General features: G+C 35.0%; 2 protein-coding genes across 3 annotated transcripts; both read left to right on the top strand.

Moving 5' to 3' along the window:
- The first annotated feature begins 829 nt into the window (after nucleotides 1-829).
- On the top strand, nucleotides 830-8,198 carry LOC128673703 (ecdysone oxidase-like). 2 transcript variants are annotated; one of them, XM_053751733.1, is made up of 4 exons: nucleotides 830-929; nucleotides 4,144-4,284; nucleotides 4,657-4,790; nucleotides 6,390-8,198. In XM_053751733.1, exons 2-4 carry the CDS (start codon nucleotides 4,149-4,151, stop codon nucleotides 7,980-7,982), a joined length of 1,863 nt encoding a protein of 620 aa, XP_053607708.1. In that variant the 5' UTR covers nucleotides 830-929; nucleotides 4,144-4,148; the 3' UTR covers nucleotides 7,983-8,198. The 2 variants fall into 2 exon arrangements, with proteins under 2 accessions (XP_053607708.1, XP_053607707.1); XM_053751732.1 differs by having other exon boundaries at nucleotides 912-1,243.
- Nucleotides 8,199-8,320: 122 nt separating this feature from the next.
- On the top strand, nucleotides 8,321-10,647 carry LOC128673704 (uncharacterized). Its single transcript, XM_053751734.1, has one exon. It carries the CDS (start codon nucleotides 9,241-9,243, stop codon nucleotides 10,567-10,569), a length of 1,329 nt encoding a protein of 442 aa, XP_053607709.1. The 5' UTR covers nucleotides 8,321-9,240; the 3' UTR covers nucleotides 10,570-10,647.
- The last annotated feature ends 850 nt before the right edge of the window (nucleotides 10,648-11,497 follow it).

The raw sequence follows: 11,497 nt of genomic DNA, 5'->3' as shown, positions 1-11,497 counted from the left end.
CAAGTTCGCGTGATTCTTGTCTCTGATGACGCGACGAGTGCGGAGTTTTAAATGACATCTCGCTGATTAGCAGATCCGCTCGAAGACCAAACACTATTGTAGCCGACGCAATGAAGAAAACAAGATAGGATTGAATTACGCGTTTATTGTAGACACAATTAGAAAAAAGAATAATTTCAGCACAGACACGAAGCAGAGCAAATCTTGTAGAATCGACTCGAAGTATCGGACTACCGACTTACAACAATAAAAAACAATATATTCCACCGTGTTTACGACGGTTCCACTATTGCGCAACAGATGGCGCTACTAGTTGCAAAGCCGAATATTAATTTGAGAAAACATACATTTTTTTTAACACAAAATAATATAAAATTAAATTAAATCCTAAGTGCGTCGCCTACAGTAATTTTTGACACAAGTTTTTATTGTTGTCAAAGATAATTATTGCATTCAATGTGAGACAAAAAATAGCGTCCATGTAATCTGTTGAGGAGTTTCCACGTCTGGCGCCATTCCTGGGTTCACCATCAGGTTTTGCTCATCATAATAATGCATTATCATCCAAATTAAACGTGTGTACATAATTTCAACTCTATCGGTTGAAGATATCTGCTTCAAAATTGTTTGCAAGATTCCACCCGAGACATAGGCGCATGGGGACAACATTGCAAGTCAACTTGTAATTAAAACAGGCCATTCATCAATATATCTAGGTATAATGTTACGTAAATGTATTTCTATATGTACTATCATCGAGTACCTATGTATTTTTATGTACTGGCCATGACTTACTACAGATTAGGAGGTGAATATAGAAATAAACAATGACACTGATATATTAACGATAAATGTTATTAAATTTAATGCTTGATAGTATTATCGGATACTATGTTTGCTTTATTACATTCACTCCATCATTGTAAAGTGTGAGTATCCACGTTAAGATTGTTTTAAATAATTTAGACACAAAACAATGTTTTGTAAATTTATTATTGTCTCAGTAGGAAATCAATCTTATAGTCAGATATTTAGTGACATTTTCAGTGATATTGTTTTTTAAACACGTGTTTAAATTATAAGTATATACTTATTCGTAATAGTGTAGTGAATAAAACTGAGCCGAATTGTGCACCTATTAAATACGTATTAACTTTTTAAAAACTGTGCTCGTGAGTGAACGGACATTCAAAATATGAAATGAAAATTTGGGAATTAAATAATTTCTTTTAATTGTACATACGTAAGTAGGTTTAACAATACTTTTTTACTAAGTATTAATTACCACAGATTATATAATACTTCTAGTAGTGGATACTACTAACCACTAAGTATATAACAATACCACGTACGCCCAAATTCGCCCAAATCGTAACCATGTCGGTCCCGGTTGTATTTGTAATCGACTGGCCCTCGTGGTGGGTGCCCAGTAGTGGGCACGGTGGTCACAATGACATTGTTATCGATATATAAATAGTTGTTACTTTTATTTGGCCGTTCTTCATATTTCATGTGCATATGTTTTGCATAAACTATTTTCTAAGTAAGAAGAACTACTTCTTACCTACTTACTTCTTCTTCATAGACGTATTCCTCACGACTGAGGTTCGTGGTCATTACGTGGAACACACACAACAACTTTCTTGGCATTAGTAATGGAGTGGTTTGCGATGGCAAACCACTCCATTACCTTCTCCATTTCACACACAAGTTAATAATCAACCAGTGTGCAGGTTTCCTCACGATGTTTTCCTTCACCGAAAGCACGTTTCGCCGAAGATTTTTTTACTAATATTTATTAACAGAAAAGTATTTTTGTTTGCAATGAATAAGCTCAAAAACTACTGGGCCATTTTTTATTATGAGTTTTACCCGAGCGAAGTCGGGACGGACCTCTAATATCTTATAAACATATTCTTACCTAAACTAATTATGTGAAGCAGAACCGAATCGTCCCCGGAACTGTAGGCTAATATTCTCTATTTGTGAGACATAAATTAATTTACACAGTCCCACTAAAAGCGCTATAGATCTCAACATTACTTATTCAGAATCCTTTACTGTCACTATTTCAGCCCTTTTAGACCACAGTTCCAATGCGTAGATGCCAGGAATTGGTTTAAAACCCTGGGCATAAATTTGGCATAAAGATTTTTCTCGGGTTTTCTTTGTATTTCTTTGTTATCGATTCGCAAGGTCTAAAATGGCCGTCTATATATAAAAAAAAAAAAACAATTTAAAAAAGTATCTTATGTTACGCCTGAAAAAACAAAATCACGAGATTGAAAAATATAACTTAGTAGCACAGTTGGCAAAGGCGATTATAATTTTGTATTTACAAACCTAAAATTGGTCGTATCGTACCTAAATATTGGTAGGTAGTATATAAATTATCCAGGAAACTGAGCATTGGGACCTTAACGTGCATGTGGTTAAATGGACGCGACACATAAATTGTGGAAAGTGTCCTGTGAGAGTACCTAACACATTTTTATTTTTAGTAGAGCGCGCGTTATAGGACACGTGGTATACATGCATAATTACTATCGACTTTTTTTCGGGTACGACAGCAGGATCATAAATATAATAAGTAATCTCGAAATTCTCGCAGCGATGGTATTTTCCCTTGTAATAAAACTTACTTGCAGTTTTAAAAGTTAATTTGTTACGAAATTTGCGGTTAAAAACGAATAAAGAGTTTGTTTAACAACAAATTGCTCATTAGACCTTATGAGAGTTGCGTAATAATTACGATATTTCCATATCGTGAGTAATTACATTATCAATCATATCATATGAAGTTGTATAACATTTTATTGTTGTAATTGTAATAAGAAGTATTATTAATAAAAAATATATAAACTGAATTAAATTAAAAATTAAAACTAAATTATAAAATACATATAACTAGTTTCAGTAGTCAATTAATTACCTATATGGTAATAAAGCATGGAATTCAAGCTCTATGGTTATAACCAGATATGGTTACTCTGCGCCAGAGTCCCTTCACCATAATTCAGTAGAGGCAATCTAATCAGAAAGGATTGTTGTGCTTTACACGTCACATACAAGCTTGAAAACTCCTATTTTTCCATTAAATAAATTGCGCAAGGGCATTACGTTTATTACTTTCCACTTTATTATTAAACCAATCACATAATATAAACTATTTCCTGGATCGTCACTTCGTTAAGATATTGTTAAATATTTCTTTCAGCTAAGAGTTACATCCACCACTGCTGGGTTTACAAAGCAGTACACAGTAGTGGTTTAACATTTTTTTTTATCTATGGGGTTTAACAAAATCTCTCTCATCTGAGGGTATTCCCCCCATAGATAAAAGAAAAATATTTATTTTATCTATGGTATAGGCTTGAGAATACAGCCCAGGGTCACCCACTAAGTTTACCAAACTATACAGACTGATATAAAGTTTACTATAGCAAACTTTGAAGTTTCTAATCCCGTTCCTGTTTACAATTTAGCGGGATGCGGGGCTAGGATATTATGATCCCGCGAGATCCGGGTATCTGCGGTATTCCGCATATAAAATATGTTATATATAGATACTATTATTATAAAGAGGCACAAGCGTTTGTGAGTTCGTGAGTTTGTACGTTTGTGGCGGCGAAACTACCGGACCGATTTCAAAAATTCTTTCACCATTATAAAGGTACATTGTCCAAAATTGCTATAGGCTATATTTTATCTCAAATCATCAATTCCTACGAGAGCGAAGCCCCGGGCAACATCTAGTTATTTATAAAAAGCAAATAAAATAATGTATTAATCATTTAGAACATACAATGACAGAGATCACACCGAACACAAAAACACATACAATATTACAAAGAAATCTTAAACTAAGTACAAAAATCTACTAGCAACAACAATCAACTGAATGTTTTTATTTTTTTATTTTTGTTAGCTTTTAATAGAAAGTGTTAGCTATGAAACGATGTATCGTGCGCCAAACTACTGCTCATTTTAGACAATAAAACCAATAATTGTGCCAAAAATGTTATTGTGTGTGTTTCATTCCACGTAATGACCATGACCCTCAACCATGAGGAATACGCCTATGAAGAGGAAAGAGTTTTACGTCACTATAAAGTTAACGGTTTTCACTATTAATCGTTGCAGCAACCATGACGTGTCTGGACCTCCCCTGCTCTGCCTCGAGCGCAGCTGGAGTCACCTTCGCGAATGCTGTCCAGCAAATCTTTGCTGCCCAGTGCCTGATCACTGAGGACTGGCCGGCTGATAGTCTTCATAGGGTCAAGGGTGAGCAGTGATATTTAGATACTCTGATTATAAAAATTGCTAATCAAGTATATAGACATTGCCACAAGCTTTTATTGTCGTCAGGGAGATCTTATAGCATTTAACGCGTAACAAAAAACCATATCCGTGCATTAAGCCGTTAAGTTCCCTCTTCGGTAGCTGATCCTGGGTACGCTATCATAATAATTTACCTATTGTCAAAAATTTTGAAAATTGGTCCACAATTTGACAGAGAAATCGTTCAACACACATATATAAAATATATACACTCGAAGCTCATCCTTTTTGGACGTCAGTTAAAAATACAATAAAATTTATCTCGATAAAAAATAAAATTTAAATTAAAAAAAAAATGTTTTCGAATTGTTTCAGATGGCGATAGTTTTGACTTCATCGTCGTGGGCGCAGGTGCAGCAGGCTCTATTGTTGCGAACAGGCTGAGCCAGGTCGATGGTTGGAAGGTGCTTCTCATTGAGGCCGGCGGAGATCCACCAATAGAGGCTATTGTGAGTGATCTCGGTAGACTTAATCGTTTGTATTAAACAAATTTTGCAACTAGCAACTAAGAGGTGTATACAGATTTTCAATGAACTCAAATATATATGTAGGATCAGGGGGAAGCTGATTATTAAAACGGCCAATATTCTCCATATTGACAATTTATTCTTGATCACAATTATCCAAATCACTCAATGATAATTAAAATCAAAATAATATAACACTTAAAACATTTAAACAAGAGATGTTAGCGCAATGTCGTATGCGTATTGAATGAATCGAAGCACATGATGCCGACGAGTTTTATACCGTAGCGTCGTGGTGGGAGTTGTCGTCGTAAAACAGGTGTGCAATAGCTGCGCCTCAGCTGCAACGAACACGTGCAAAGCACCGGCGCCGATATATAGAGTATTATTATAACGATAGTCATTTATGCAATCCTTACACATTATAAATCAAAGTTAGTAATCTGTCTATTCGCGATAGACTCAAAAACTGCACGAATTTTCATGCGGTTGTCACGAAGAGATAGTGAGATTAAATAAATAATATATTAGGACAAATCACACAGATTGAGTTAGCCCTCAAGTAAATTCGAGACTTGTGTCACGGGATACCAACTCGACGATACTATATTTTATAACAAATACATATATAGATAAACATCCAAGACCCGGGCCAATCAGAAAAAGATAATTTTCCATCATGACCCGACCGGGGATCTAACCCGGGACCCCTCTGTTCAGAGGCAAGCAATTTCGTCAAGAGGTCGTCAAAATTGCTGAGAAATTTTGACCGCTAGTAAGTTATAAATAGAAAATCTGTAAAAAAAACACACGCATAAGTTATGGCATTTAGTTTAATTGAACATGTGTATATTTCTTTTCTTTTATTTTATAACTTAGTTTTGAAAATAGGCAAATTTTGAACTAACTTTTTTATGAAAATAATAATAAGATGAAAAATTCTAGAATCGAGCGTGAATTGAAGCCGCGCCCCTGTCTATCCGGGACAGTGCTCATGACCACGGATAGACAGGAGCGCGGGTTCCATTCACACTCGATTAAAGAATTTGTCATCTCATTAATATTTTCAAAATAAGTTAAAAACCATGTATAACATATCCATTTAAACTTTTTTATGATTGTTTTTCCGCTGGCATACGCGCTTAATTCGCATAATCCATGATATAGTATCGTTTGCTACCATTTATCTCAAACGCAACAATCGGATGATCTCTGCTAAGCCCGACCGTCGATCTTATCTGGTAGACCGTTAATTGGCTCAATTACTAGTAATGGAGGGAAATCAGCTAACGAATGTAGCTCGATTCAAGATAAAATCTTTATATATTGAAACCACTTGAATTCACTTCAGATAGTTCTTTAAAATCAGACGTTAACTCGAATAATAACTCGAATTTGTTGAAATAGCAACAAAATCAATATTTTATTTGTGTCATGGTGTTATAATTTTCAATAATTGACGTAACCACCTAATCCCTTGCTCCAGTTTAACAAATATGACAAAGACATGCTGTAAAACTAATGAAATAATATAACGTTACGAAATTTATTTGTATAACGTATGCTATTGATGTATTTCAGATTCCCTTCTTCTCTGGAGCTACTCATCACTCGGATCAAGTATGGCAATATTACACAGAATTTGATGAAAATACCAACAGAGGCTCTCGCAATGGTAGATCCTTCTGGCCTCGAGGAAGGATGCTAGGAGGCACAGGTTCCATCAATGGTATGCTGCACATGACTGGTGTCTCTGGGGATTATGCTCCTTGGCACTTGGAGGAAGACGATGGTTGGGATTGGGCTTCAATCAAGAAATATCTGAAGAAGAGCGAGAAAATTATGGATCCCTTCATTATTGACAATCCAGAACTGCTAAAGCATTATGGCACTGATGGAGAGTTTATTATTAACCAGTTAAATTATACTCATACGGATATAGCAGAAAAGTTGTCTGAGGGATATAATGAAATGGGTTTGAGGTGGATTGATAACTTCAATGGAGACACTCTTTTAGGGGTTGGTAAAGTAAGAGGAGCGCAAAATAAAGGACGCAGAGTCAGCACTGCTACTGCGTTTCTAAATCCTATTAAAGATCGTGAAAATTTATTTGTTTTGAAGAACACTTTTGTTAATAAAATAGTAATTGAAGATAACAAGGTTAGAGGTGTTCAGGTAACTCTCAGTAATGATAAAGAAGCAACGTTTTTGTCTACAAAAGAAGTAATTGTCAGTGGAGGAGCTGTTAATACTCCAGTTTTGCTTATGTTGTCTGGTATTGGGCCTAGAGAACACTTAGAAGAAATGGGAATTAAAGTTTTATCAGATTTGAGAGTCGGAGAGAATTTGTTAGATCATGTACGAATTGCATTTCCAGTTACAATCAATACTGGAGCTGAACCTAAACCTGATGATTTTTGGGCTAAAGCCGCAGTGCAGTACTTAATGGATCAAACTGGCCCTTATTCCTTTAACTACAATCAACCTAACATAAATGCTTTCTTAGCAACATATAATAAACAAAAGATGCCTGATGTTCAAATTGACCACAACTACTTCGTTCCAAAAACCCCGTCTCTTTATGAAACATGCTCTGATATTATGAATTATAATGATGAAATTTGCAAGCAAATAGAAGAGTTTAATCAAAGTGAATTGATATTATTCTTCGTGTCGTTATGCAGACCATACTCTACAGGTTATATTCTGCTCCGTAGCACGAAACCTCGTGATTTCCCAAAGATTTACTCCAAATACTTTTCTGACGAACGCGACGTTGAAACATATTTGAAAGCTTTGAAACGTGTCGCAAAAATCGTTGACACGCCTACCTTCCAAGCGATAAATGCAACATTGAAAAGAATCAACTTCAAGGATTGTGATGACTACAAATTTACCAGTGACGACTACTGGCTTTGTATGATGAAGGTGATGACATACAATGTGTATCATCCTGCTGGCACTGCGAAAATGGGTACTACAGATGATGCTACAGCTGTAGTCGATAGTAGACTTCGGGTGTTTGGTATTGAAGGCCTAAGAGTAGTGGATGCCAGCGTGATGCCAACTATGACAAGTGTTAACATCAATGCTGCGGTAATGATGATCGCAGAAAGGGCGTCAGATTTCATCAAAGAAGACCATAACATGTTGTATTCTAGGGATGAGTTGTAAGAGTTGAGTGCTAATTTTGTTGTTTTGTTATTTAGAGTACTATTAATTGAAGACTAATAATTAATAGTGATAATTCTGCGGTAATAATTTAAAACAACCTGTTTGAAATTAATTTCAAACGTTATTAGAGATTCAAATAGGTATTCAGATACCTTTACTACTCTGTAATAACTTCGTCTATTCTAAAGGACTATTAATTAAAGACTATATTAAGTGCGGGATCTTTTTTTTTAAAGTGACATAGACGTATTCCAGTGAAAAACATAGGTAGGTTGCGTTGAAACGAATCGTTTTTATAATGTAAAGAAAGCCGAAACCATGGACTATTACTAATTCATGGCATTACCAATTCCATGGCCGAAACATATTAAAATATCGAGTATAAAATGTCTGTGGAAATATCGATGGATACAAATTTTACACTAATATTATAAATTCGTAACATCCATAAAGGATAAATAGAGAAAGCAATAATTATCATTTCATTTTTGTAGTAAGTTTGACCAATAAACAATATTAGTATCTTCCGTTAATGAGATTCGCGATGGTGGTACCACCGGATCGAAACGCAAAGTGAATTTCCCGCGCTTCTGCCGATGACATAGGAAATTGGCGGGAACGAGGTTCTGTCCCGCCATATTTTCAATGTTATTAGCGATCCGCTTTAGTGCTAATAAAATTATAAAAGCGAATTAAGCTACACTTTCAAAATTATTCGCTTTAATATTGACCAAAACAAAAGGTAAGTGCCTACCTACAAGGCTAAAATATTATTGTTTGTGTGTTTTATACACAGATATAAAAATATTCTGTGGTTTTATATCAATGCTGCTTGAGACATTTGTATTAAAATTGGTAAATGTGGTGGATTTTGACTTCGAATTGAAATCATCGAAATTATTGCGACATTTTAGTTGTAAAAATATGACATCAGAAATTTCCGATGGAAATATTGCATTGTTTACAAGCTACAGTATCCACTGTCCGTCACACTAGGAATCCCTTTCTTGTAGCGAGCAACATTGTATTTCTTTTTAATGTAGTTTACGTAACAATAATAAAAACCGACAATTCCAACCAAAATAAAATTATACATTATTTAAAGTTTCTTTTGAAAATAAAACATACTCTAAAGAGTTATTAGAAATATTAAATCCTTACGGAGAAGTTAATAATAAAAAATCACAACGGAAGAAAATTATCTATTGCTCCGAGTACGTCACTGTCAAAACTATCACAATGCAAGATACACCAAGAAATGAGCGTATATTTATTATTATTAATATTTGTATATATACCTAAGTTCACTACAAGAGACGTTCTAGCCACAATAAGTGTTATCGACAAAGGAATATTTCCTTTAGAGAAAGATTCAGTTGCCATACAATTTTATCTAGACATCGAAAACAGAAACCCTTCAAGAGTGTGTAGAGTACTGGCGTGGCCAAACCGATGCTGTATAAATAACCCTAATGATTCTGACTGCACCCCTATGAAAGTGTTTGGTCATTTCAAAGGTTTTGTCAGAGAAAAGGATCGTGACACATTGGTTTTCGTCCTGCCTTCCCTCCATCAACACGATTTGTATGGTTCCTGTGATTTTAACATTGTACATCAATGTGATAAGAATACTAAACACGTAAAAAGAACTGTCGAAATACATTTAGATACTAGATTAAGAAAGCATACAAATAATGAATTGCTTCTTGATTATATCGGTGGTAAAAAGCTCGCAAATTGTGACAATATCGACGAAGACTCGTTACAAAATTGTGAGGCTGCCGACTGTGATATGAAGTACCTCGGAGCCAAATCTTACTATGACAATGATATACATAGATGTGTAGAAGTTACATCATGTACAAGTGATACGTCTAAAGAATTACCTAATTCAGTTTACTTGCCTTTCTCCAACATGTGTCGAGACTATGATCGCCCCATAACCATGGCAGATATTTACGCAATAAGTACTAGAATGGGCGTTGTTACGGAGTCGCCGATAACGAAAATGGAGAACACGATAGAATTGCGACCTAATTGTACAACAGTATCACAAAATATATTATTACTTTGGGATATGTTAAATGGGAAGTTGTGTAAAATGACCGGTGGGAGTGATTATGGCAAATGTTGCAGAAACGCAATCTTAGCCATTTTAAAATGTATTGGATTCCTTTTATTATTTGTACTCGGATCTATATTATTTCTTATTATAGTAACGTGGCTTTGGATGAAATGGCACACGGGTGAATTTGTTGAGTTTGTGGACATGTGTAAATGTACATTTAAGAAATCAAAAGATGAGGTTCAGAATATGGGAGGAGGGAAAATAATAGCGAATACTTCAACGCACAGCGTTATTAATAAACAGGTGACCAATCAGCTTCTAAAAGAAGTAATAACTAGAGATATACCAATGGAACTGAGAGATGGCGTGGTAAACATATGCAGTAGAATTGATGACCATGTTAGAGAAAAGAAAAGGTACAGAAGCTCGGACTTAGGTAGTCAAATAAGTCTAAATGATACGATTGATTCGTCATCAGAGGATCCTGAGGAAGACGAAAGGACACCGCTAGTGAAGTGATTATTTGACTTGACAATAACTGTAAACATTGTATCTATATTATTAGAGTGAATATATAACAATATATAATTAAACTAGCTGCTGAATTTTATGTTAAATTCAATCAATAAGTTTAATTTAATGTTAACTAGTGTTCAAAAAGACGAAAATCTTGTATATAATAAGTGGGGATATTATAAACGGTCTCTTTTATCTGAGCGTAGTTATATAACAAGGTATATATGTACAGTTTTGTGTACATATATAAGTTAGGTTTATACCCAGGTAGCACTGACGGTAAGCGAATCATCTGATGGTAAGTAATGACTGCTAGCTAGATCAAACTTAAAAAGTAAACATATTTTTTACTTATTTAGCTAAGAACAATCATAAGAAACTTAAGTAATAATTCTGCGGTAATAATTTAAAACAACCTCTTTGAAATTCATTTCAAACGTTATTAGAGATTCAAATATGTATTCAGATACCTTTACTACTCTGTAATAACTTCGTCTATTCTGTATTCTGAGCAAGTTCAGGCTTCACTTAGGCACAATGCCAAACGTTGAAAGCGATTACCATATCATTCCAAGTTTCGCATGTGTTAAAACTTGGCTAAATTAAATTGGTTTCAGCTGTTATCGTAAGTCGATAAGTTCATATCAGGAAGTTCTAAGGTTTGATTTTCTACTTAGTGTTATATTGCTAATAACTGGGGTCACCCTGAAGCATAAAACACGTTGCACGTCATTGCGTGCACAGGGGGCTTACCACGATCTCATCTGCACGACCTTTACACGATCTGCATCGCGAATACATATTATCGAGTTATGTGATTCATTTTAGGTTCCTAAATTGAACTGAGTTGCATTGGAATCGTTCCGTAAAAGTTGATGGTAGGCCTGCAGCAGGTCCACTCAATTTTTTACACGATGCGCATGGAAAAAGA

The sequence above is a fragment of the Plodia interpunctella genome, chromosome 11, assembly GCF_027563975.2.
Source record: "Plodia interpunctella isolate USDA-ARS_2022_Savannah chromosome 11, ilPloInte3.2, whole genome shotgun sequence".
Taxonomy (NCBI): Eukaryota; Metazoa; Arthropoda; class Insecta; order Lepidoptera; family Pyralidae; genus Plodia; species Plodia interpunctella.
This window is presented reverse-complemented; position numbering and strand designations above follow the sequence as displayed.